This window comes from Haemorhous mexicanus, chromosome 9 (assembly GCF_027477595.1).
Source record: "Haemorhous mexicanus isolate bHaeMex1 chromosome 9, bHaeMex1.pri, whole genome shotgun sequence".
In the NCBI taxonomy this organism is placed as follows: domain Eukaryota; kingdom Metazoa; phylum Chordata; class Aves; order Passeriformes; family Fringillidae; genus Haemorhous; species Haemorhous mexicanus.
The window spans coordinates 6,155,758-6,182,687 of NC_082349.1; the positions used below are offsets into that span (position 1 = coordinate 6,155,758).

At 43.9% G+C, this 26,930-nt stretch overlaps 2 protein-coding genes across 3 annotated transcripts in view; one reads left to right on the top strand and one right to left on the bottom strand.

Moving 5' to 3' along the window:
* Positions 1-24,443, top strand: part of CC2D1B (coiled-coil and C2 domain containing 1B) — a 28,168-nt gene extending 3,725 nt beyond the window's left edge. The window contains exons 4-25 of the mRNA XM_059853823.1: positions 2,570-2,679; positions 3,445-3,564; positions 4,647-4,784; positions 6,707-6,965; positions 7,460-7,584; positions 7,719-7,794; positions 8,919-9,029; positions 9,332-9,462; positions 9,741-9,813; positions 11,908-12,020; positions 12,811-12,979; positions 14,183-14,355; positions 14,459-14,584; positions 15,096-15,154; positions 15,397-15,513; positions 15,989-16,062; positions 16,705-16,763; positions 18,514-18,565; positions 19,166-19,265; positions 22,009-22,099; positions 22,411-22,541; positions 23,315-24,443. Of these exons, the coding sequence (XP_059709806.1) occupies positions 2,570-2,679; positions 3,445-3,564; positions 4,647-4,784; positions 6,707-6,965; positions 7,460-7,584; positions 7,719-7,794; positions 8,919-9,029; positions 9,332-9,462; positions 9,741-9,813; positions 11,908-12,020; positions 12,811-12,979; positions 14,183-14,355; positions 14,459-14,584; positions 15,096-15,154; positions 15,397-15,513; positions 15,989-16,062; positions 16,705-16,763; positions 18,514-18,565; positions 19,166-19,265; positions 22,009-22,099; positions 22,411-22,530 (2,396 nt within the window). The 3' untranslated portion in view covers positions 22,531-22,541; positions 23,315-24,443. The remainder of the gene's footprint in view (positions 1-2,569; positions 2,680-3,444; positions 3,565-4,646; positions 4,785-6,706; positions 6,966-7,459; positions 7,585-7,718; positions 7,795-8,918; positions 9,030-9,331; positions 9,463-9,740; positions 9,814-11,907; positions 12,021-12,810; positions 12,980-14,182; positions 14,356-14,458; positions 14,585-15,095; positions 15,155-15,396; positions 15,514-15,988; positions 16,063-16,704; positions 16,764-18,513; positions 18,566-19,165; positions 19,266-22,008; positions 22,100-22,410; positions 22,542-23,314) is intronic.
* ZFYVE9 (zinc finger FYVE-type containing 9) overlaps positions 24,377-26,930 on the bottom strand; it is a 57,488-nt gene continuing 54,934 nt past the window's right edge. For both annotated transcript variants that reach the window (XM_059853822.1, XM_059853821.1), the window contains one exon: positions 24,377-26,804. In XM_059853822.1, the coding sequence (XP_059709805.1) occupies positions 26,643-26,804 (162 nt within the window). In that variant the 3' untranslated portion in view covers positions 24,377-26,642. The remainder of the gene's footprint in view (positions 26,805-26,930) is intronic.

Here is a 26,930-nt window from a genome sequence, read left to right on the forward strand (position 1 = left end):
TTTACTTTGAAATGTTTAATTTGTTACTCCACAAACAATGTAAAAGTTTTTTTCTGTTGATGCTCTTGTAGATATATGAAAAAGATCTCTAGTGGCTGGCCCATTTAATGACTAAATTAAGACATGCTTTTTTAGCATATGAAGTCATAAAAAAGGTGTAGTAGGCGCTAGATGATTTTAGAAGGGAAATTATGTTTCTTGTGGAGGGTGGGTTGTTTGTCATGTGGTTGTTCTTGTGTTTTTGTTTGAAGAATGAATTTACATAATGAGCATTATATTTTTAGTTATTTGCAGTCTGTAACCAAAACTGAATCCCATTTTCAGAGGAAAATACTGATGCAATCCCTTGGAGAATCCTGTAGCTTGTGTTATGCAGGTTACAGTGTCTCTTGGAATGGACTGTTACCATTCTTAATGCTTGAAGTGTCTGGTGGTGTTTGCATGCAGCTCTGCAGTGGTTTACAGGCTGGCTGTAATCTGCCATGAACCAAGGCTGCTGCTGCTGCTGCTGCTGTGAGGGACACTCAGTGAGCATGCTCTGCCTCTGAGCATGTCTGTGTTTGTGGAGCTGCAGGGTGAGCTGCTTCAGGAGCTCCTCTGCCAAAATAAACCTGGGCTCTTGTGGGAGCTTTTCAGCTGAACCAGGTTTGCTCCCTGCCTGTCTGAGAGCTGGGGTGGCAGCCAGTGCTTGAGGTGGGAAAAGGAAAATGGGACCTACAGGGGTGTGAGCAGGTGCAGAAAGGAGGGGATAGTGCACCTACAGCCTTATTTGCAGCTCTGCAGTCATTTCCCTGTAATATTTGAAGGGGCTTCACACAGAGCAGCAGGGGAATAAAAAATTTTGAAATGTTTATGCGAGACAACTCTATAAACATGGTGGCTGATGACAGACAGAGGACAGGTTTGTATCTGAAACTAAATTCTAAATCATTTCCACTCTTCACATTTCAAAATTTTAGTAAACTCTTAAAACTAATAAGCACAATTGTGCAAATAGGCATAATGGCAGAACTTCTGCCATTGAACATAGGTTACTCATGGCTAAAACCTGCAGGATAATGTTTTGGGGGTGAATCTGTGTATCAGGGCCTCTTGAATTGTTGTCAGCTTTTCATCCCTCTCACCCTCATGTGACTTATTTTGTTGTTCCAGTCTTTTTATTCATAGGAGGAAAATTAAACTTCAGGCAGTGCAAAATTAACATTTATTATGCCTAACATTTACTGTGCCTTCTAAATGTGTGGTTTAAAAAGGATTTTCCAAAGCAGTGTGCAGCTATTCTGTTTTCCTGTTAGAATTGGAAGTGTGTGGGTTAGAAGCTCATGGAGGATGAGCAGCTGGGCAGCTGGCACTGGGCACTCCTGAGACCTGGCCCAGTGCAGAGGTGGGGGCAGGATGCAGTCAGGTCACTGCCTGGGAAGGAGGAGCTGCAGTGAGGACAGGGGAGAAACAAATCCTGTCTGGGAAAGGGCAGAAAAAAGGGATCCAGTGCAACTCATGTGCTTGGTTCTTGGCTGAGCACCAGGTGCAGTAATTCCCTCCTGGATTACATCCTAGAGCTCTGATGGGTGTGGGGGAATGGCCTCCTCCTCCTCCAGCAAAAGCTGCACTGTTGGAACATCTTAAGCACAGATATCCCTGCTGTCTCTGATAAGTGCCAGCTGGGCAGCCACTCACGTGTTTGAAATTGTGGCCTCATCTTGCTGCATGGGATTAGAGCTGAAAAACCATCTGAGGAGGCTTGATTAGGTTTCTTGCCTCTGCTGCAGTTTTCTGCACAGCCAGTTGCCTTTGGATATGGCCTGCAGTCCAAGTTTTACTAAGGGTCAAACTTAGAAGCAAGTGTTTGATACAAATACTGAAGCACCAATGGGGTGAATTAGATTATTTGAACAGAAGCAGTTTTGTACCTGGGTTAATTTTCAGCTGATTCAGCAAATGCAGGGAGTGAATGGGATCCATTTAAATTGTAAAGCTCTGTCCTGGAGATCTGTATTTTCTGCAGCTTTTACTGCCACTGGTGAGTCACAGTCATGTGTCTGCATAGGGAAGTATCAGAGGCATTTGAGGCATTTACGTGGACCATTGGGATTTGTGAGCAAACAGCCTCACCTTGGAGAGCATGTGGAGGAAGTTGATAGTTTAGGAAGATGTGGTTGGCACAGGATGAAGCACAGATGAGAACCCAGCAATGAGGAGTTGAGTAAAGTTTTCAGGATGAAGACCAGAAGCAAAATGGCAAAATGAAGGAGCCAAGAAAAATTTGGAAAAGGCTGAATCTCATCATCACGAGACAGCAGTGCAGAAAATGTGCAAGTGGCTTAGTGCCTGCCTCAGCTGTCATAGCAGGAACACCAGTGCTGCTTTTCCTGGCTGCTCACTTCCCAGTCTCTGCCCTTTATCCATCAATATGCTCTCAGTTACCTACAACACTGTGCAATAAGGAGGGCACAAGAGGGGAGGGCACTGCTCTTTCAGCTGGTAGCAGCTCCTTCAGGATTTATACCCAGTGTTAACTGGGTATAACTGTTCCTTAGGATTTATGGCTCCTTGGGATTTCCTTTTACAGCTCCTCTGCCCATGGATCATATTGAAAAGATGGCTGCAGAGTGTATGAAGGACCTGAATGAAGAGGAAGATGCAGATGATGAGGACTTGGAGAAAGATACAGACCTGCTGGTATGCATAACTGTTAGCAAAGAGTTTTAGTATGTATTTTTTGTTGGTTTGTTTTTTTTTTTAACAGAACTGCATTTAGCAAAATTGTTAACTTTCTGGTGAGAAGCTAAAATATTGCAAAAGCAGCATTAGATGTAAGTCTTTGCAGGATCCATCCCCCTGCACAGCAGAGGAAGAGAGTTTCCTAGCATTTACACGTGTGGGGTCCTAGAGAATTGAGGGAAGAGCAGAAATCCCATTCCATGTCATCTGAGGAAGGACAGCCAGGGACTGTCTCCTGAAAGTGATGTCTGCCACCATTTTGCTACTGCTTCAAGCAGTGCTTGGCCTGAGAGAACACCTCAAGAAAGTCTTTGTTGTTTTAGTGACTCATCTAACTGGCAGGGTTTAGGGAAGCAGTGTTAAGCAGTGGTTTTGACTGCCATTGCTAGTAGAGGCTTTTTGGAAATTTGGAAATCAGGTTTGCATAATCTTTGTAAAAGTACTTCTCTGAACTTCTCCAGCTTCAGATCTACAGCCACAAACTTGTGTGGTGATCCTGGGGCTGCAGTGTGGCTTTTCAGTGGTATCTCAAACCAGTTTAAATTAATAATAAAAATAAAATTAAATTTAAAAAATACTAGAATAGGAGGTCTTCAGACTCTTAACTTGGGTTCGAGATCCATCCAAAGCTTTTGACACTTTGGACTTGATTTTATTTTTGTCTTTTGAGGACAGAGGAAATTTTGAGGAAGTGCGTTTTGTTGGCTCTTACTTTTACCTTAGGCAGAGTTGCAAGAAGTTCTGGGGGAAGAAGGTGAGGCAGGAAGCTGTGAAGATGAAATGACAGCAACAGAGCCATCCCCAGCTGAAGCAGAAGCTGAACTACCTGAATTACAATCACAGGTAAGAATGAGCTTTGTGTTTCTGACAGTTTTGCTGAATCACTGTTGTCACTTGGCTTGTATGAGGGTCATTGTCAAGTATCTAGGGAGGCCTTGTCTTCCAAGGAAGAAAAACCTACTATTGCTGTTTCCTCCAAGGAAAGCAGTGCTGTATGAGTGCAGGTGATCCTTTTGCTTTGTTCCAAGGCTGAATTCTGATGTTAGCATAGAATTGAAGGGGTAAACAATTGCAGACAAGCATGTCTTGTCCCTCATTATACATGGAGCATGCAGACTGCAGTGCATGCTTCCAGAGTTCATATCTTCTCACTAACAGTATTGAGCAGTGTGCTGAAATGTTATAACTCAATAGTTTTGGGGTTTTTCTCAGTAGCATTGTCTGTCTCAGCCTAATTTGTCAGTCCTCATGCAGTCAAATCCTTTATTCAGTCACTGCATGTTTCTGTTGTGTGCCACAGATTCCAGTGCCTTGTACACTGGGCCTGTTAGTAAATGGGATTGAGAGGGTTTCTATAGAGATAATGGCAATAATTACATCAGGAGCCATCTGCAGGGTCTCTGTGGCTATGGAGAGTTTGTAAGTAGCTGCTCATGACTTTGCTTAGGCTGCTTTTGTCACTGAACTAATTCCAGGCTGTAGGAGGAGGAAAAAGAGCTCTTGTTGTAAAACCAGGTTGAAGCCCAGAAGGGAGCAAACTAGCATGGTTTAAAAATAAGAAAAGAATAAGTCAAGATTTGTGCCAAAATACCTCTTCACACCCTCTGTTGTGTGGGGTTTGAGAGGCTTCAGTGTTCTCCTCACCTACTCACCGACCACATGGCTCCAATTACTCTGTGAGTGAGAGTTTCCCAAGTCTCTCCACCCATTCTTCTCTGTGAGGCTTTTGAGAGAGCCCAGAGGTGGATGCAGGGCCCGTTAGCCCAGCACAAGCGCGCCTCTGTTTCAGGGGCTGTTCCTTCCTGCGCTCGGTTCACAGCACTGTGTGTGTGTAGAAGAGGAGTGTTTGCTTTACAGTGCGGTGGGAAAACTCGTCTAGCTGGATGAAATAAGTTTTCTTGATTTGTTTTATTGTTTTTTCTGAGACCTCCTCACTTCCTGCTGTTACCAGTGAGCTACAGCAGACGCTGGAGGGCAGGATTGCTGACTACAGGACGGCGATTTCCAACGCCAGGGACGCGGGGGAGAGCGCCAAAGTGCGGCGCTACCAGAGGGGCCTGAAGGTGAGTTGGGATCGCCAGGGGGTGAGTGGGGGTGAGGAAAGTCAGCTCTCTCAAGCGTGCTCTTCCCAGCTGGCTGAGTTTGTTGACAGGGAGTGAAATTTTCGTGTGCTGCCTGGTGTTACTTTAAAAACATTTGTTGTTACTGACTACCCACCTGATGCAGCAAACACACAGATAAGGTGTGGCTTCAGCTGCCTTTTGAGCTTTGTTTCTGTTGAATGTGGCAGGTTGTAGCTGCAGGGAGGGTTTATGGTACATGCTGAAGTTAAACCCCCCTGCCTGGATCTGAATTTGACCCGTGGTGACTGCTCAGTGCTACCTTAAAGCAAAGTTCAGGAGTTTTCCTAGCACATACACCTCACAGTTCATCACTGCTGCCATCCCTTAGGTACTAACCTTCCACTCCTGTCAGACAAAGGGAGGTGGTGCCTTTCCCTGAGTGTGTTGGCTGTGCTTGAAAAGGAATAGAGCAGGATTTTTGATGAAGGCAATTAAGAGCTGCAGCAAAGAGCAGTCTCTCCAGCCTCTCATGGTTCCAGGCAGGTGGCGTGCTTGCAGCGAGCTGCAGTGCTTGTTTACTGCTGGGCAGGGCTTTTCTCTCCCCGTTGCTTTCAGCAGCTCTCCTGCATCACCTCAGGTAGCAGCAAAGCTGTACAGCTCAGGGCTGTGCACTGGGGCAGGATGTAATGGCTCACTGGCTGCCAGGTGTCTTGGGGTACAAAGGGAACAACTGAGGCCAAACTCTGAGAAGAAAAAGCACAAGAAAGATGTCTGTGTGTGCCCACTGCCTGCCAGCCCTGACAGGAATGTACACAAAACCACCTGGCCTGAGGGCCACAGGGATGGGCACAGCAGCTATTCCATCCAGTCATGAGCTAAGTGCACTGGGCCACTTCCTTTATTTTTCAGGGTGGGGAGTTTCCCTGTGCCTAAGAGTGTAACTGAGGATAAGAGACCAGATGTCACTTCACAGCTCACAGCTACTGAATTAGCAAAATTACCTGTCAACAAATGGTGTAGAGTTCTCTCTTCTATGTAGTTCTTGGAGCTGTGAACTTTAATCTCAGTCTGTCACCCCCACGTGAAGAAGAGGGAGCTGCCTATCAGTTGCTGGTCTGAACCTCAGTCTCACATGCAGTCATTTCAAAGTCTCTGCCATGGTTACTCAGTAGGTCAAACAATGCCATGGCTAAAATAATAGTGATTCTGGTGCTGATGAGATTTTGTTGTTGTTGTCTTTCTGTGCTTCCATTTCAGTTTCTTTGGAAGATGAAAGAAGTAAAACTTTTGTTTTGGCTTGAAGTGCATGGTGGTCTTTTGTTTGAACTTCAAATTAAATTTAAAAAATAAAAATACTGAGGAAAGTAATACTTGGGGAGGAGGAGGGTTTTAAAAGAAATGAGCAGCAGTTAACCCAAGTTAGAGATGATGAGAGCTCCTTACCATAGATGGTGAGCTGAAGCTCCATTTCCTTTATTAGTATTTAATGGCTTTTCTTATTGCAATAAATAGGTTTGCAGAGCCCTTCCTTCCCATGTAGGCAGTGGCATTTCAGAATAGCATATTTTATTACGTTTTAAAGATGCACAAAATCCATCTGCAGTTGGTATAAATGGCTTCCTTGGTGACTTTCTGTGACAAAGCTGAGTGGATCACATCAGCTCTCCAATAATTCTGGGTGCTGAGGTGCCTGCAGTTACCTGGTTTGGGTAACAAGGCCTTTGCACTGTGCTGCTCTGTTACCTGTACTCTTTTCACTGGCACTGAAATTCTCCTGAAGAACAGGGAGCTGAAGGGCAGCAGTCTGTGGTGGTGTGTGTGACAGAGCCTGTCATTTATAAGGGGATGAATTTGTCTTCTAATGATCTTATGCTAGTAACATGTTTGAGGAAAATGCCTGTTGACTGTTCCTTCTGTGCCAGACACTGGAAACCATGCTGGCTGCAGTGAAGAAAGGCAAAAAAATCAATGAGGAAGAAATGCCACCTCCTGTTGCAACAGGAAAGAATTCTTGTGTACCTCAAGCCATGAGAGTGGAGCTAGAGAATTCAGGAGATTCACCAGAGAATAAAGCTGACCCTGCTGCAGATGATGAGCAGAAGGCTTGTCCTGAGGCAAGGGAGCATTTGGAATCAGAGTCTCTGCAAGGTCGTGCTGCTGCTGATCCTCCTGTGGAAACAGGTACTGTGGTCTGAGAGGAGAAGCAGTTGCAACCCTATTTTAATGTTGCATCTTCCCTGATAATTGTGTTGAGTGTAGCAAAGCACTGCTGATATTGGAACTTTCCAGCTGAATGTCTCAGAGTTGTCCATAGAATGCTGAGTTTCTGGCAGTGGAATCAGTTGTTGTTTTAGAGCTTTTCTGTGCACTGGATCAGTATCCTTAACTTCTCCTGCACCTCAGTTTCTCCTTCATTACTTGACATGTGGAATACCAGCCTTTAAAGAGTTTTGAGATGCTGACTTAAAGACCTTATGTTTTTTCTTTAAATTGGGAAAAGTGGAATGGTTGTGTTAGAAAGGACTTCTGGTGACTGGAGGAAAAGGGATATTTGTAAGATGGCTGTTGTGACTTACAGGAAAAGGGGACAAATGTGGGTTTGCATAGATGGATGTAGCAAGGGATGCAAATCTTGCATGCTCTGTGTCAGTCTCAGCATTGTCTCGTTCTCCCAGATCCCCAGCACAGCAGCACACGAGCAATCCTACTTATGAGGCAGAAGGAGTATAAATTAGCAGCTCTAAAAGCCAAGCAGCAAGGAGACCTGGAGAAAGCAAAGGAATACATGAAGGCAGGCAAGGTATGCACTCAAGAAATCCTAAATGCTGAAGGTACCCTGTGCTGTACCCACATGCATTAAATGTCACATACCTACTGTGGCAGCTGGCAGGTCTTGGACAGACCAGAATAAACCTTTTGTTTTTTCTGTGTTAGAAATTCAGTGTGGTGTTGGAAGCCTTGGACAGTGGGCAGCCAGTAGACCTCCAGAATATGCCTCCATCTCCTCAGGGTAAGGCTTGTCTTCAGGAAACCTTTTCAGAAGTCTCTCTATGCAGTAATGGAATGATTCTGCATTTGGTTGCAAAGCTATTAAAAGAACTGGAAATTGTTTAGAACAGAGGCTCATTGCATGTTCACAGTCTAATCAAGACCAATGAAGAGAAATGAGGTATTATTACTTATATTGCAGTTACTTTCTGTGAACTGCAAGTTCAAACAAGTATTGATGTCTCATATTCTGGGTTTTCTAAGTGTAGATAATAGCAGCCAGTATTTGAAGTGGAAGGGAAAGAAGGATAATGACCCATTCTTAAAATTTACTGTAATGTTTGATGGTATTATGTGCTTCAAATAACATTTGTAACGTTCAGATTAACAGATTGCAGTGCACTAAAGTCTAATTTTTAAAGCAAGTTATCAATATTAAAGATACCTCAGTCCTAGTAAGAGAGAGTTTGGTGGTTTTTAAGTAGATGCAATATCCCTACCAATAATTAATGCTTGGTCTTTGTAGCCCAGTGTTTTGAACAACTTACTTTAGTAGATTATTTTATTCAAAGACACTAAATGACAGATTATTGCAGTAAATCATGAGAGTCATGACTCAAGTTACTGATCACTAAATGGCATTGCAGAGGAACTTCATCCAGCATAACCTTGCCTTAAAAAGTGCAAGAATTTTGCAGCAAATAATCTTGTAGATTTCTGTTACACAATACCAGAAACTGGAGTTTCTGAATAGATGATATGAGTTTCTTCCCTTTTCCAACACATCTTTTGTTACTAGAATATTTTAGTCAATTAGCAGACTTGTTCACTCTTTCCATCTGCCAAGATACCAAGTTATATTCTGGGGAGAAAATTCTTAGAATACTTGAACTACTTTTACTTTTTTTTCCCCCCCCTCAAGCAGCCCTAACCAAAATTAAATCAGCATTTGAGATTTTCTCTTATAAAGCATGTTCTATAGATAATGGGAACCTTAGACTTAGCTAGCCATGGAGATACTATTTGGAAGCCAGAAAGCTTTCAGGAAGATAATATGATCAAATTGAAGGTTTTCTGAGTGACATGCAGCAGTAATTGCTGTGTATGGAACGTGTTGCGAAACTTCCTGCTTTCCCTGCTTTGCAGATCTTGAAAGCTTAGGACATGTACAAGATGCATCCAAGCAAAAAGTGCCACCTCGGGTGGGAAGTTCCCAGGATCTTGCAACACCTGAACCTCAGTCCCAAGAAGCTTCAGGTAGGACTTTTGCATTTCTCTAGTAAGTCATGAAAACAGCACAGCTGAGAAGCACTTTAAGGTCTGACCTCTCCCACTGAACTGCAGCAGGAGTGAGTAAACCTGGCTAATGTTCCTGCTACTGATCCAGTCTACTTTTGTTCTGGATCAGTGATGGAAGTAAAAGTTGATGAACTTTCTTTCTAACAGCAGTGTTTGTAGTGAAACTTTCCAGCGATGCTCTCTGAAGAAGGGGAGGAGACAGGCAGCCTGTGTGTTTTGAAATCTTTGTGATGTGGCGTTGAATTGTGTGTGGTTTGCAGAGTCCCTGCAGCAGCCCAGGACGGTGCTGGAGGCGCTGCAGCAGCGGCTGGAGAAGTACAGGGCAGCAGCAGCTCAGGCCAAGGCCAGCGGGGACGATCGGAAGGGCAGGATGCACGACAGGATAGCCAAGGTAAAACTGCAGTGTGGCTCTTTGCATCCAGCAAAGCCATTTGAATTAGTTCTCTTGCTGAAGACTTTTTCAAGGCTGAAATAATTTGTGTATTGTCTGTTTGTTTGAAAAGAGGTCCAGTGGCGAAGCTGGAAAGCATTTGGAGGAAGAAATAGAGACAATGCACATATTGTAGTAAAATACTGAGTCTTGTGCAGTGTTTATGCTGGTTAAATACAAATGATTGCTAATTCACAGTCAGCTCTATTTTATGTCTTACTGAGTGCCTTTGATTGCAGCAATACCAAGATGCCATAAGAGCCCATAAGGCAGGGAGAAGAGTGAATTTTTCTGAGCTACCTGTTCCTCCTGGTAAGTGTGAATGTAAAACATCCTAATCCCCAAACTTTTGTACACCTGCTAGGCTCTGGAGGGGCTGTGCAGGTATTGCCTGCTCATCCTGTGGAACAGCTTCTCCTTTTTCTCAGTGAGTAGCTGGCCTTGCTGTTTGATGGTATTATGAGATTTTTTATTAATATGCTCCCAAACACTGACACTACTGAATATTTGTGTATATTGGTGGCCTGATTGACAGTTTGGGAACTTAAAACTGGCACTATTTGAAAAGTTCAACAACTTCACCATAGGCAGGTGTTAAAAATGTTGCTTCTCTATCCTCAGTGTCAGCCCTCCTAAAGGAAAGACTAAATTTGGGTGTGTTGGCTTCTTAGTTTTGCTGGAAAGAAGTTTTTAGAAGTGAAAAAACTTTCCTGATGTCCCCCATTCTGCTGATTCCTATCAGGAGCCTGATATCTAGTGAAGATCCCCTTGTAACACCTTGTAACATCAAATCAGTATTGCAGCTCTCCTGGCTGTTAAAAGCATCTGCAGAGATGAAGCAAACCATGCCCATGGTCACACTGAGACAGTGGCAGAGGCAGCAGCTGAGCCTGTTTCTTGAGACACTGTGTCCTGTTTATCTTCTTCAGAACACCGAGTGCTGTGTCTGGAAAAGTTTGGGCAAGGTCATCTGTGAATGCTCTGCCTCTCATTTGCATGATACCATTTCTCCCCTAGAAACATCTTTCCTTTTATCTTGGGCCTGATGTGTTCTTCTGAAGGATACACTCAGCACTGCAAAGCAGTGCCTGGATTTTAAGTTCGAGGATAGAGATGGACCTTGTGGCGTTTTTGTCACTGTCAAATGTGGCAATGGCGAGCACTGTAGAGTAGGCACTGCCAGCTCTGTCAGGTCATGTGTGGCTTTGAAGGTTTCCTGTTTTGAAGCTGTCCCTGAAAGGCAGTTTAGCATCCCTTTGTGCAGAATGTGGTCCCTTTCTTGGTAAATACCAGTTTCTGTAAGCGTGAGCTTCTCCATATTTATAGCTCTGGAAATACGGAGAACTGCTCAGTGTCCTTGCACATCAGCTGTGGTTTTCAGCCATCATTTAGGGGCCATGTGATTTACATTGAAGACTATTATCAGGCAGTCACTGAAACCACCAGTGAATTATCCTGGGATGGCAGTGCCCTTCACGGCATCTGGCTGGTGACGAGTACCAGCCTTGGACTCCCTGGAAACAGAAATGCTGCTGAGCAGTGGATCAGGTGTCACACGGGGCAGCAGCACAGGATTCTCTCTTCTGGCTGCCTGAGTACCTCAAACTTGTGCTGTAGCAGCCATCTCTAGGTTTAGAAGCAGTTTAGTCACTGCTTCTTAGCACTTCTCATGAGACTGGCAGCAAGAATGCTTGCTGTATATTAAATGAGAGAAGTCTTAACAGACATTTTATAGAAGTGGCTCTGGATCTCTGTTCTCTGAAGCTGACATTAACTGGTCATGTGGTAGTGAGAATTTATCTTCCATCACCAAGCCTTCCTCCCATACTTAAAATGGTAACAAAACAATGAAGGACATTATTCTTCATACACTTCTTATTTAACTCTGATTCTGCCTTAGTTTTCTACCTCTGCATTGCAGTACCTTTTCAGCAGAGGCTGAGTGTGTAACAACCCAGCTGTCAGCAGTGGATTGTTTATTACTCTGGGGGTAGCACTGATTTTCTGCTGGACTGTGTGCCTGCTAAAGTGAGGCAGCAGTGAGAGGGGAAAAAATGAGACTAAATTCTCTGCTGGTTCTGGGGACATCCCTACTACTGAAGTCTTGAGGCTGTGAGGTTGCTTGGCTGGCTGCCAGTTGCTCAGCTTGGAAAACTGCTCAGTTATTGCATCATTTTACTACCATCCCCTTAAGCTGGGTGTCTGTGAGAGATCTGATCTAAAGCTACCACTTAGACTTGATCTAGTAATGCTTTTTGGTCTTGGCCTCAGTCTAGTTAGACTGAACACTAAAATACAGTAGATAATAGGTATTGGGATAGAAACAGCTTCACAGTAAACAAGTACTATGGAAGACATGCCATAGGGCTTACGCAACTCTCTCTTCTGTGTTCCTTTCCTTCACAGGATTCCCCCCTCTTCCTGGTGTTGCAGCAACAGATGGTGGCAGCACAATCGCTGCTGTCCTGGAGAGTGCCAGCAAGCTAGCAAACATGGAGGAGAATGATGAAGAGGAGGAGGTTAGTATTGCCTGGTAGGATGTGTAAAAGTTCAATTGCCATCTCTTCTGGCATGCAGAGATGAGGCCATTGGATTTCCAGGTAAGGGTACTGAGCTGAAATAGGTTTCCCAAAAGTCTGAGGAATACAGGATCTCAGTAGTCATTTCAATTTCCTTTATAGAGTAGGAGAGATAGATGAGATGTTATTACAGTCAGTACCACAGAGTCTGTGAGTGCACAGTTTGGCTCTTTCATAGCTGTCTTGTATTTAGATTTTATTTTCAAAGCAAACACTTGAGATCCTCACCACTCCTTTACATTGTTCTGAAGTACTTAAATCCATACTTTTATCCTGCATCCCAGTAGCTTCCTGTGTTTGTTCTTTCCCAAGATGTTCAGCTCTTACTGCTTTTTATAAGGCTGCACCAGCATTTAGACTTTGGTTTGATTTCTGTTTCTCTCAGGATTTCCTTGCTGATTGATTGTGCTTTCAACTGGAGTAGCTTTTAATGGAGAGAATTCCTGGATGATATTTTTTCTGCATTCCTCTGCTTTTTTAAAAATCACAGCCTTGTTGAACATTCCTTTTATTCCATCTGTGGCTTCCATAGGTCAGTTACCTGCTGGCCTGGCATGGCTCATAAACCTCCAGAAGTTAAAATTTGCTGTCTGAAATGCAATGCTCCCCTGAAAAAGGGATACCCAAAGGCTGATACAGTGATAACCATGGTTGTTGATGCTTGAGATGCTGTTTTCAACCCTGGAATAGATTTTATGCATTTAATATGCATTTCTTTTTGTTTTGCTAGAATGAGCCTCTTCCCCAGGCCCCAGTTGCCAAGAAGCCAACTCAGGTTGTTAAGCCAACTCCAGTTCCATCTGCTTTAGCTCAGGAGAGCTCTCCTGAGCACCTGAAACGAGCTGCATCACCCTCCTCCCTGGACAAGGCAGAGTCAATGGATCATCTCCCTCCAGCTGGTAGGTGAAGGGGTCACCATCCCCAGTGCTCCACATGCAAGTCTTTTGCTCTAATTCAGTGAAGACTTTGTCATTTAGGTGTGAGCCTGTGAATGTGTGTCATAGATTTCCTCTGACAGGAGCCTCAGTATGTATGTGCTGGAGGGTAGACCCAGACCAGCCATGCAGCTTTATTTCACAGAGACAGCATGTATAATTATAAGGCTGATTAGGTTTTTTAATTAATTTTGATGTAACAAGTGTATCGATTCATAATGTCTAACTCTGCTCACAGCTGAACTCTCCATATACCCTCATTAAAGGGGACAGGTTGCCAGTGTGAATTATTCATTGATCTAATGGAGCTCCCTACATCACACAGAGTTCTTTGCCTGCTGCTTCACCCGGGGATCTCAGGCTGGCAGTGCAGGCAGGGCTTCATCAATCTTTGCTCTTGCCTTGCTAAGGTCCCTGAGCAGTTGTGTGTACAAGTGTGCAGATAGTAAGGGACAGGCACCACCTCAGTGTGGTTTGGGCACACACTGGCAGTGCTCAGGCTCTCACTGATGCCTCTACTGTAATCCCATCCTCCTTCCCTTCTGCCCTGGACAGTTCCTCAGGATGAGGTAGAACTGCCTGGCTGACTGATGCACTAACCTGGTACAATGTAAAGCAATCTTACTGGGGTGGTTGTCTTTACTGTTTTGGCAATGAAAGAAGAGACTCAAGCTTTAATAGAGAGAAAGGATTGCAAAGAAGCCGAGGTGATATGTCTGAGTGGGCCTGCACATTGGTTCATCAGGGTTCTTTTCTGACAAATCAGGGGAGAGGAAGGAAATGACTCCAGAGTATGCTCATAATATTTGTGGTTTTTAGAAGTTAACATGGAGAGCTGAAAGTTTGGATTCAGCGTCTCCCTTGGATCAATCAGCTGTGCTGGAATCTGTCTCAAGCCTGCAAATTAGGGGCTGTAATAACTCTTGTGACACTTGTGAAGTGCTGTGAGGTTTTTTGGATGAAGGATGCTGTTCCAGAAGGAAGCTTGTTTCTTTTTTTAATGCTTGAAAATGCCCAAGAAACAGTTGAGTGCAGTAAGGAAATCTCCTGATTTGACATCTGTACTTTCACTGATCTTTTCCTGGCTGTAAACTGAACAGGGTAAACCCGTGTCAGGGGCATTGGCAGTGTCAGATGAGTGAGTGTTTCTGTCCAACTGTTTTTCAGTTAGGGAGCAGTTGGAATTTCTGGAGAACAGGAAGAAGCAATACCTGAAGGCAGCCATCAAAGCAAAGAGGGAAAACAACCTCGAGCAGGCGAAGACATATCTCAGAACAGCAAAAGGCCTTGACCTAAAGATCGAGCAGGCAAAATCTGGCAAAACTGTTGATATTTCCAAGGTTAGTAGAACTGGTAATATTCTGCTGTATTTCCTATTCTTGGACATCTAAGTGCTTACTTTTCCTTATAAGGGCTCTGAAATGTGGTGTTCTTGTGTTGCAGCTGCCATCACCTCCTACAGATGATGAGGGTGATTTTATCTTTGTACACCATGAAGATGTCAGGCTGTCTCAGAAAGCAGATGAAGTTTATGCACAGCTTGTAAAATTGCTGAGGGACCAACATGAGGTGACCATTTTATATTTTTTAGAAATGTTTTGGAGTTTCTTTACATTTCTCTGGGGTTTATTAATACTATAATCCCATCATTGTTCCAGTGGGGTCTTCTTTTTTTCTTTTAAATTACTTTTGATATTGTGTGTCCTAAAATGGAGAATTTTCAGAGTTGGATTCTGTGGATTGTTAAAACCAGAGGGTGTACTTGAAGGCTTGGGGCTAGCAAGTTATCACTCTTAAATAGGAGCACCCAAGTTTGGGAAATAGTACCTGAATATTAAGACTAGACCTACAGTGAACATCATATCTACAGATCAGGTGATTAAAAATTAATAGGGAGAACAGCTCAAACAAATGCTGGGCTTTGGACTTGAGGAATGGGGTGGTAAATGTTCTTGAGTGACTCAAGAAAATGCCTGGTTTTTCTTAAATTAGGTTGTCATCAACCTCAGAACTGTGCCACTCGTGAATCTGTGTGTGAGCATCAGGGAGTGAATCTGTTTGGTTTTGTTTGTGTTGACAGAGGTGTTTGCAGTACTCCAAGCAATTCATGCATCTGGGAAACGTAGCAGAAACAACTCGGTAAGACCCAGTGCCTGCTTTCAGTCATCCCCCAAAGCTGCTGTTTCAGGTTTGAGTCTGCCTCACCCCCTAAAGACGTTGGGGTTTGAGCTGGTAAGTTTATCTTTGTGTGAAAGGGTTGGGACTGTGATTCCTGCATCTCCACATTGCTCTCAGCTCTGGCTGAGGGTTACTCTGTGTTCTGTTTGATTTCTGGCACATGTGGGTTTTTTGCTGATTTTTTTTTTTGCCTTTTTCTATAGGTTTGAGAAACTGGCACAAGGTTGTAAAAAGGATATGGAGATCCTACAGCTTGCACGAGCACAAGGAATGGATCCTCCAAGCCATCACTTTGAGGAAAGAACCTTTAAAATGATAAGGTGTGGAAAAACAAGAGTATTTCTCAGTCAGGCTGCAATGACTTTCCTGGTCTTTTGCCCTTGTTTAGGGAATTCTGGGTTGCAGCAAACTTGGGTGGCATCCAGGATTAGGCTCAGCATTCCTGAAAGGATACTCTCAACAACTTCAATACAAAGTTGTTCTCTACCTTCTCTTGCTGATTCTTTTGTTTTCAAAATGCCTCCAGCTTCCCCTCTTATATTTTGTTTCTTCAGCCATTCCTCCTTCCTCTGTGTTTCTCCCTCCATCCTGTTGCCTCCTGGGCTTTGTTCCTGGCTGCAGAGATATTTTTAGCTCTGTTTGTGCTCTTCCCTTGCTCTGCTGTAGTTTGTGGAGATGATCTCTGTAGGAGTGCACTGTTGAAAAAGCTCTGACAAATAGCCATGGCATCCTGGTCTGGCAGGGGATCAGCTGATGGTGGGATGAATGTGCTTTTTTGTCTTTCTCTTTTCACAGGATATTTTCTGATCTCAACAGCACAGAAATGCACCTTCTTATTGTCAGGGGGATGAACCTACCAGCCCCACCAGGTGTGTACTCAAGAGGGCATGTGGGCTTTTTCTTCTGAGTAGGTAAGGAAACTAATGGGGAATGAAATTTCTCTATCTTGAAGGCCGCTTTAGGAGCCAGCACTCATTAAAGCAAAGTAACCACATTTTGGGCTCGTGCCCCCCCCAAAACTTTAAACAGTATTTTTAAAAAAGCAGACAGGTGAATAAAGAGAATCAGGGTTCCATCTGGACAGAGAGAAGAACTTTAAATTTTCCTTTAAATTTTCATAACTGGGTCATAGTTAAGGTTTCATTTTTACCTCCTATTTTGTTACAAGTGCCTGCCTAGGAGTTGCACCACTTTGGTGTATTTTGACCCTTCAATAGACAGGGTTTACTCCAGCCATTGTTACTGCTTTTAGCCCCTTGTTCCTGGGAGCTTTTAAACCATCTCTGCTAGACTCTTAGGACTAACAACATAAAAAAACCTGGGTGTTTTCCCTTGGATGCCAACTTTCCATGGATTTTGGTTTGATGGTTGGGTTTTCCAGTTGTCTAGAGGCAGGTCATGAGTCCTACTGTAAAACAGTTGGGTGCTCTTGAGAGTCCTGCTCGACATGACAGATGCAATGACAATGTCTGTACTGGCTGTTTGGATTGGCTGGTTGTTGTCTCACCCAGGTGTGTCACCAAGAGATTTGGATGCATTTGTGAAGTTTGAATTTCAGTACCCGAGTGCGGTGAGTGTGTCGTGGCTCTTCTGCCCCTCAGTCTGTCCCCTCTGCCACTGCATGAGCTTGTGAGGGCTCCAAGGAAAGGGAGAACACTTCTAGACATCCTGTCTGGATCTGCTTTTAAAGCAGATTTATTTTTCTGAGAAGCAGAGCTGCTGAGCCTGTTTGCTGCAGGTTTGAGCTTTGCACCTTTGTCTCGATGCTCTCCACACCTTCCCCTTGGCAGGGTGGTGTCTGCAGGTTCTATGTCAGCAGCACTCTGAGTGCTAAGCCATGCCCAGCTCTCCCTCTGAAGGCACAATCAGGCTCTTTCCAATGTTGGCAAAATGTGTCAAAGTTCATTTCTTTTGGGGATGCAAACACACCCAGCACCAGGGCACACAGAGTTGTTGCTAAGGACCACCTTAGATGTGATCTCCCTAAGACCTCTTCCCTTAAAAAACCAAGCTTTTAAAGGTATTGCATTTGAGCCTCCCTTACAATTTAGAATTGGATTGAAAGGGTTAATCTTTGTCATCAAATAAATGGTGATTTAATTAGGAAATATATTTATATCTGGGGAGAGGACTTGGGCATGCAAGCTTCTTGCCCTTAATAATTAAAACTTGTGTGTATGTGCATGTATGTATGTGTATGTATATAAAAATATGTATACACATATGTATTCCTTCTTTCCTTGGAATTCCCCAGTGTCATCCTGTTCCTCTCACCTTTAAAAGCAGTCTCTGGTCTGAAAAATACTCAAACCTGAGAGCTAGAAGGGCTTCTGAGGAGGGACTGACTGGTCTCTTACTGTCAGTAGAAATCCTGGGGCTTTGCTGCTCTCTCTGTAAAGCAAAACCAGACCTTGCTCTTGCAGGACTAATGCTTAGCCCTGGGAGTGTGCAGAGCCTAGATTTCTACCTCCCAATAAATTTTGCAGTAATTCCACTAAAATTAATTCATTTACCTGTGGGAAATTGGTGATGGTCAGACCAGGTTTGTGTTTAGGTTTGAGTGACTCGAGGCCTTAATGAAGGAGTAACACAATTAGGGTGGCTGAAACCAGAACTGATCTGTATGAATAATTTTCTGGGGAATGAATAAGAATCAGCATAGTTCCTTTTAATCTATTTTCCTTTGTTTAAAGCAGAACCAGGTCTTTACTCCTTAGCCAACAGTCAAATACACCACCTTTCTTCCTTTACAGCTGAAATCAGTTTTGCAAAGTAGCTGCAATAATTAGGCCACACTGTCCTTGTTCATTCCCCAGAGATTTAGTTTGTGCTCTGCTTTAGGTTAAAAGTTAATTCATTTTGGTGGCAGATTGATTGTCAGGGAAAATAATAGTAGGACAATTCCCTGAATGATTTGTGATGAATTCCTTGTGTAGCTTATTATTCCAGCTAATGCAGGAGGAACAGAATTACTGTGCCGTGGAAGGTGCACAGTTTGTCATGGAGTTTAACAGCCCCAGTCAGTAACTTTATGATGATTGGATTGAATTGACTGTGACTATGTAGCTTATCTATGGCTCTTATATTTAATGTAATGTTTTGGCTTATTCTTTCTGCAGTATTATCCTTGTTACCACACTGCAATCCAAGTATTTTAGTCTTGAATATACCATGACTCTCCTTATTTAGATAACCCCTAAAACCTTACGGTTCTGGTAGAGGCATAAAATAGAGCTGGCAATAAAAATGGTCACTAGTCTGTTTTCAAACAATACCTGACAGTTTTATGTGATGTCTGCCTCTTTTTATTTTTTTGATAGGAGCAACCTCAAAAGAGTAAAACACCTGTAATTAACAATAACAATTGTCCAGGTGAGTACCTTTTTTCTGGAACAGAAAAATGTTGCACCCTGGGAATCCCTGGACAGTACAGGCTGGTGTCAGACTGTGAACCAGGCCAAAGATCCTCCCACCACCTTTTTCCTTCTTTCTTATGAAAGGGTTTGTTGGAGGGTGAAGTCCAGCTGTGTTGGCAATTTCTTCTCCCTCATCCCAATATTGGTGGTAGCTATTATGTCATGAATTAAACTGGTATTAATTATATTATCCAAAACACCCTTCCCAGTCATTCCAGCCTTAACTCTGCTTTTTGTTTAATATTTTGTACCTTTTTTCTTAGCCACAAACACTGTTTACATGCTGGAAAACCTAAACTCTCTAGTTTTAGCTCCCCAGTACCTTGCTGTCAGCTCACAGTGGCTTGGTTTTCCTGCAGTTTGGGTTCTGTCCCTGTAAGGTGAGGCTGACATGAACTGTGACACAGGGACACCCTGGGCCTGACTGAAAGACCCTCCTGAGGAGGATTCCTGTGGGCCAAACTGAGATAAAAGAGCTCTGAGTAGGTGCATAGAATGGAGCCCTGCACACCATTTGACTGACAGCCTTGTTCCCCTGTCCTCCTTTCACCTGCAGAGTACAACCAGCTGTTCAAGCTGAACATCAACCGGAACCACCGCGGCTTCCGACGCGCAATTCGCTCCAAAGGAATCAAATTTGAAGTGTTCCACAAAGGGTGAGTCCAGTTTGCTTCTCTGCAGACAGCTGAAAAGAGCGTTGGAGCTGAAGTTTATGAAGCACGTTCTCTAAGCCAGCACTGAAGTGTTGTCTGGTATTCATGTTTGAGAGCTTTCAAAATGTGCCTGAGCTCTGCAGCTTCTTCCCCTGTGGGGGTGAAGAAAGGCACAAATTCAGTGAAGTTGTTTCAGATCAGTTGAGGATTAGTGTGTTAAAAAGAGTTGGTGGGCCTGAGAAAGCAGTGATTTACCTCACATTGTTTTGATTCTTACCCAGTTTGGTTTCAGTCATCAGGACTAGAAAATTTAAATATTCTGTGGAATAACTGTAGAATAATGAAGTGAAGTGGCAGCAAAATATGAAGAGCAGGAAAGCAGATGAAAGGTGATGGCAGAACTAGAGTTATGGTTTTGTACTTTCATTCATTGGATCTTGCAATACCTCCTGAGCACTGCTGGCAGCTGCCTTGAGAGAGACAGACTCCCCTCATCTCAGAGAGCAGGATCACCAGTTCAGTGTTCAGGGAGATCATCCTCAGTCCAGGCTCATAACTGAGTTATTCGGAGTAGGAGTGGCCTGTATTCCCTCATCCCTGGGTTGGTTGTGATCCAAGACTCTGATGGGATGCCAGATTACCTGGTGGCTCTTTGTCCTGTCTCTTGTTCACATTACTGGGCCATGCAGAAATTGTCCTTAGCTTTTCTGAGATAGTTTTCAAGTTGCAGATGTTTCAGTTTGTGACCTGAAGTCTCACTGTTTTACTCCAGCTCATCCATTGGCATCTCTGTTGAAGCAAAAGTTGATTTTCTTATTTTATTTCTGTCAGTCCTGACTGCTCCACTGCTCTGTGTTCAAGATCCCCCCTCATTTGCTCAGAGCTGTGAAGTGTTTACATTTATTTAAAATGGGGTTTTTATCACCTTTTTCCAGCCATCTCCTTGGGAAATAGGACAGGATGAAGTGATCCAGGCTTTTCTAAAGACTGTCTGCTCCCTGTCTTCTAAGACTACAAATGAATAATACTTTCAGAAATGCTTTGATGGACGTTGTAGCTTTGGGTTCTCTGATAGCTCTTTGACCATCTCCCAAGAATTATTTTTGCTCAGTGAGCAAAGGAGACTTGTTTCAGGTCATATACATTAAACTTCAGTTTAACAACACTTTCAAGTAAAAACTCAGCAATGTGTTTTTCCAAAGGAAAAGTCTCTTCTTGAGCCTCTCTCAAAAGCTTCTGAAGATGAAAGGGGATTTCCCCAGAGCTGTTTCTGAAGCCATAGCCTAGAGCAAGTTCTCAGTCTTCACAGCAGCCCCCTGGAACTGAGCAAGGATGAACCAGTCCTTATTGTTTCTTGTGTTATAAAATGGGAAAATGCTTTATAAAATTCAGCGAGAATTGCTGATTCTCTGAAGTTTATGAGCAAAGTGCCCCACATGCTGCAGTACAATTACATAACCCCTCATTTTAAGGTCCTTGTGAAGTGAAGGAAGTATTCCAACATGTGAGCTAAGAAACTCTGAACTTTCTTAATTATTCTGTGATTCTGCTGTGGCCTCACTGATTGAGAGTCTCAGTCTCCTGTTGCCACCAGTGATGTGATCATGAGGCTCCATGAACAATCTTTGAGTTTCCATTGAATATCTCAAGTCTTACTTGATAGTATCTCAGTATCTCTTAATGATAATGAGAAGAAGAAGGGTGGATGTTTTGGGGTTGTGGGGGATGGGTTTTTTATGTTTGTTGGTCTGGTTGCTTGTTTTTTCTGAAATAGAGGGGGTAAAAAAGGGAAGCTTCTGAAATCTTGGAAAATTTCCAAGGCAGCACAGCAGGTATGGCCAAGTTATCTTTTTTAACTCCAGACTCTCTAGAGTTTAGTTGTTTATCAAACCTTTTGGAGACTGGTTCAGGGAGATGCTTGGATGCAGGCAATGAAATGCTGTGCTTTGAGGTGAACAGTTCTGTGGAATTGGGCTGGTTTAGTCTTGGCTGTTGCCTTCTGGAGGAGTTTGTCTGGGTATGGGCTGTAACTCCGGGCTCTGTGCAGGTAAATATTCACTTATTGCCGATTAAACTGTTCAACACAAGTGACTACAACAAGAAGTTGCTTGTTTTCCTCACAGGATAAAAATGCTTCTGTGCTTAATTCCAGCAGACTGGAAATCCTAAAATTATAGTTTTTGACTGTTAAAACTACCAATATGTAGGTGAATCCAAACAATAGCTGAAATGTTCTTATTTACTGAAATTGTTTTGATTTATCAAGACGAAACAGAATGATTCATGAGACTTTTTCCTAAAAGTAGTTTGCCAAAAGCAGCAGGTGCTTGTGACATGTTTGTTTTGCTGGGAGATGCAACTTCCTTGGGAATTCCTTCAGCCTGTTTTGTTAAACAGCCCCAAGCAGAGGATGGCCCTGTCCTGGCCACTGGGACCTCCTTCCTTGTCACCCTGGGCAGGGACAGAAGCTGCTGCCACTCCAAGTACTGATTTAGTTTGTTGTTTTTCTTTACTGCTGTCCTCATCTTTACCTTGGTTGCAAAAGAATAATTAACAAATGAGTACTTTCTTATCTTGTTCCTTGTAATCTGGTTTTTAAGGGTTTGCCTCTGGCACTGTGGTGTGCAGGGTTCCAGGAGCATCCAGCCCTCTCTGGATGTGGGGATGGAGCAAATAGTGATGACCTCTGGGCTTGTTTTCTCTTTAATGTTCTGACAATCTTTACCCCTTCACTTCTTTGGCACAGATCCTTTTTCAGAAGTGACAAACACGTGGGGACAGCACACTTGAAGCTGGACAAGCTGGAATCAGAATGTGAAGTTAGAGAGATCATCGAGGTAGGATTTTGAGTTGAGGTGTGTCTTGCTCAGTATTTCAGCCCAAAGGGGAAATGAGTATCTGGGTCACATAAATGTGTGAGTGCAGTCAAGTTTTGCATTAGGTGAATTTGATGACCTGCCTGGGTTATGGGGTCCTGCTCTGCTGAGTTCCAGTCCAAGGAATGCTTGGCTGTGACACTCCCAGCACTGCAGTCACCTGCAGGGATCTCTGTCATGCTTGGGCCATGGGCAGGTACAGTCACAGTTGTATAGCTTAATATTATAATCCCTGTTTGTCCTAACTGATCTTCTTTTTGTGGTTATTTCAGATTTTTGATGGCAGAAAGCCCACTGGAGGGAAACTGGAGGTAAAAGTGAGACTCAGGGAGCCCCTCAGTGGTCAAGATCTTCAAACAGTTACAGAAAATTGGCTGGTCCTTGAACGTTAGTTCTGTCTGAGGTATGAACAGTGTCCAGAGGTGGTCTGGGCAGGACTTGACAGGGCTGCAGATAAACTCTGCTTGAACAATGTCTTTTGTTGGCATTGACCTAATTACCTGCTCTGGCTTCAGTAGCATTCCTCTTTATATTTGTGGTGGGGAGTTGACATCATTTCATAAATGAGGTTACAGAATCTCTGATTAGTTTGCATCTCAAAGATGCTGTTTCACAATCATTTGAAATACAGAGACAGCTTCTGCTGTCACCTTTACTAAGAATATTATTTAGAAAATAAGTGATAAGTATTTTATCTTCCTTTACTTATCTCCTGAAGCCTCTGTGCTCCCTCTTCCTTAGCATACGGTTTCACTTTACATTTCTAAATGGCAGTTAAGCAAATATTCATCAGCTTTAGTGTGACATCACCTGTTTGGAAGCAAATGTGTGGCAAGTGGTGTCAGATTGTGGAGACTGAGGTCTCATTTCAATACAGGAGTCACCATTTGGGTGTCAGAGGGCCTGTTTTAATGGTTTCCTCCCAGCTGAGATCAGGAGGTCCCGTGAGCTCCAGTCAGGCTGAGGGACACGTTTGATGACCGTACCTGAAATAACAACTTGGCCTCGTGCCCAAGCACTTTCCATCACGAATAGTTTTGCTCCATTGATTTTCCTCGTTGACCATCCAGAACCTTGGTGTCAGCATTTTCCATACAATGTCTCCTTGAACTGTGAGCATCTGTTCTGTACTGCAGCAAGGAATTCTGATGGGTTTGTTTGTGTTGTTTTCCCCAGATCCGTGGGAGTGCTGGAAGTCGTGGGCTGAGCGAAGGCAGGAAGATGCTGCTAAGCTGCAAGCACCAAAGATGTTAAATGAATGCACTACTGAACCTAATGTCTATTTTGATAACAGCCATAGTGCTTATTAATAACTCCAAGGCAAGGGGAGGCTCTGGGAATGCGCTGCTGCAGGGCTTGGGACCGGTCTACCCAAAATAGACAGAATTGCCTTAATGTGGGACTACTGATGTAGCACCAGGACGAATGTTACATTAACTATGCAGAGTGCTGTGGGAAGGTTTAGCCCTTTAAAAATTCCCTCAGGCAGTGCCAGAGCTCTTTGGTTAAGTCACAGGTAAGACCTTCACCAGAATTGCTGTTCCCAAGTGTCTGAGCAGCCAGTGTGGTTCAGTGAACAGTCTGCTACTGCTTTGTCTGTCCTCTCCTATCCAGGCCTATTTGGGTTGGGGTCTTTTTTTGTTTCCTAAATCAGAGGAGAGCTCTCAGGCAGCAGTTCAGGGGTGCCAGTCCCTCCTCTGTGCACACCCTTGGCACGTGAGGTTTCAAGGGCTGTCCCTTTCTGCAGGAAAGGCCCCAGGGCTCCCCAGCAGGTTTACAGAACTCTGGTTTTGTTCTGGCTCCCAGTTTTGTGTGCTGTGCTTGCTGCGGTGCTTGTCCAGCGCAGAAGGGTACTGTGCCTTCATCCTTTATGGTGTTGGGGCTTTAATTTAAAAAAAGAAGAAAGTACACAAGACTGCTGCTTCTCAAATGTTCCTTGTATTTTTACAAAAATAGGCTTTTACAATTCTTCCAGGTGATGGGGAAAATAGTCTCACTTTGTCCTTTAAAAAAACTGGATCGTGACGCATTTTCAGGAATGCTTTTTGATCAGCAGCATCCAAGAAAGGGTACTAAATCTGTTTGTGTTTTTAAATCTCTGTGAGCTAACAGAAACCAGGGATCTCCAAGGGGAGGATGTGCCTGTGCCAGGGATGGGCAGGTTGGGAACAGGACAGAGTCCAGACAGGTCAGGCAGCTCTGCCTCTGTCTTCCCGAGCAGATGAAGACAATACAGTGTTTAGTTTTTAATTTCAATAAATTTAATATACAAAACTACATGTTGAAAATAAAAATATAATATGCAGTTTTTTGCAGTGTTAACTAACTGAATTTTAAAAGTACAATTTTTTTCTAAACAAGTACTCATTTCTTAACAACATGGTAATTAAGGTAATTTCAAAGGCTATGGTTGAAGCAGACATGTCAGTCACCAGTTGATAGTGTTTTGCACAAACAAAATCCAAACCTAAAAGACTTCTGGGGCAAAGGAAGAGAAGATAAACATTTTTCACCTCTTTTACTGCATTATTAAGCGTAACAATGCAACTAAAGTAACTGGAAAGCTGCTGCTGTGGCAAAGCTGGAGTGCAGGCTCTAGGAGGAAGATTATTACCAAGTTTCTGGAATGCTCTTCCAGCTGTGGAACCGTGCCTACACCGTGTCGTGCCGAGCTGTGTCCCAGAGTGTGCAGAACCAGGGTGCAGAGGGGGATTGAGAGGCCTCAGTCCAGCTGGGCTGCACAGGCACTGCTGCAGGAGCAGGGGGTGAGTCACAGCTCCTGCTTTGGCCAGCAGGAACCACTCCATGAGCTGCATTTAGTCACCCACCCTCTCCCAAATGCCAGAGGTAAGGCTTCACTTGGATCTGACACCCTTTGAAGCGTGGTAGTGTGCTCCCTCTTGCTGGCCAGCTTTTGTTGTGGAGTTGGCCCCAGTTCCCTGACTTGTCTTCTCCAAGGGCTGGGGGGTACCAGCTGTGATTTGGAACACTGGATTTGTCATACTTTGTTTTTTGAAAAGCAGCAGCCATTTATTCCCAAGTGCACTCTGTGCAGACACTGGGCTGCCTTTCTATAAAACTTATCATGCTGTGCAGGGACCTTTCCCTTGGCCAGCCAATGGTGTTGATTTGTTTAAAAACCAGAGCCTCAGTCTCACAGTGGCCTGGCACTTCTCTTTTTGCAAGGCCACTGGTGTTACTGTGTCACAGCTTCCCCCAGAATGGACGGCAGTAGGGAGTGTCTGACACCACAAATGTTCACCATAAATTAGCACCTCTCTTCCCAAATTAATTAGTTCTGGACCAGAGGAGAAACCTTCAACTCAGAAGAGCTGCTTTGCATGACTGGCTAAACAAACCAAACCCCTTCTCCTGCTTACAGCTCTTGCCACTGGTTAGCAGCTTTCCATGGAGACAGTAAGAACAAGGAACCACATTTCCTATGGCTGATGCTCAATTCCAGCTCCTTAATGCCCTGGCAGACACAAGCTCTCCTTACCAAAGCCCTCTCAGGCGAGACCAAGAGCACTGGGCCGAGTGCACATGTTCAGAACTGACCACAAAGCCTTTTTCAGCGGAACATGCAGGAACAGCCACTCTACACTGGTATCACAGGTAAGCTTGGACGTGGGGCTGCAATATGAAGTACAAGCTGGCTGGCTTGGGTTACGTGACACTGGCGTTACACTACAGCGAACAGCAGGGAGGGGACACAGCTGCCCTGGGTGGGACTCTCCTCTCAAAAGCAGGACCTACTGGGGACAAGGAACAAGATGGAACTGCACTTTTGGGCTGATCTTTCCTCTGCTTCAGACAGATTTGTAAACAAGGTACGGACTAGCAGAGTTGTTGTAGATCACAGAAACCTGCCCAAGTGACTTTTGTGGTAAATAGAGGAGAAAAGGAAACTAGCCTATTACACACACACACAACTGCAGAGAGATGCCTGTCCTGCTCCTCTGGATGCACAGACAAACAGGGTTATGGCTAGGGAATCTTTCCCTATCTCTCAAGGGCTTCTCCAAACGTATTTCAACCAATAATCTGGTCAAAACAATGTAAACGTTACTTTTTAATGTCTATAGAATAACCACAAATGGCATTAGGATGAGGTCAGAATGGAGGTCTTGATTGTTTCTTACATGTCCATCTACAGACAGTACAAGGTTGGAATTTCACTTTTTATTTACGCCCCAGTGATCTTTGCACCCTTTGAGCATTTAGAGTACATGACTGTAAGTCTTTAAACATGAGCATTTTTCTAAACAGTAACAGAAGTGGATTAGCTGCAAGGATAGCATAGCCATGTTGTAGTATAGAAGCTGCCCTGATCCTCTGGTTGTTGACAATGCATAGAAGATTTAGAATTATGGAACAACTGTCCCGCCCCCCTCCCCCCCCTTCCCCAATAGTGTTAACAAAAGCTTAATTTTCCAGTTTTAAAGTGCAAATGATTCAGATACAACTGCTGCTGGAACAGGTCTGAACAGAAAATGAAGTCCTCTTATGAGATGTTTTCCAGAATATAAAAGATGAGCTCCATTATGACTGGCCCCTCACTCAACTGACAGGCCCCTCCATGAATCACTGGCACTAAGGCACTGTCCAGGTCATTCATGTATTGAGAGGGCAGTGGCTGTCCATTGCTCCCAGCTTGATAACCAACCTAAAAAAATACAAAGAGTGGTTTTTAAGAACAGGACACGAGGCTGTGAGTCAGGGGACAGGAAGGAAGGAGGAGCTGTGGTATCTCCCAGGGAAGTCAGGAACTCAAACTGGATCGAGCAGGCAC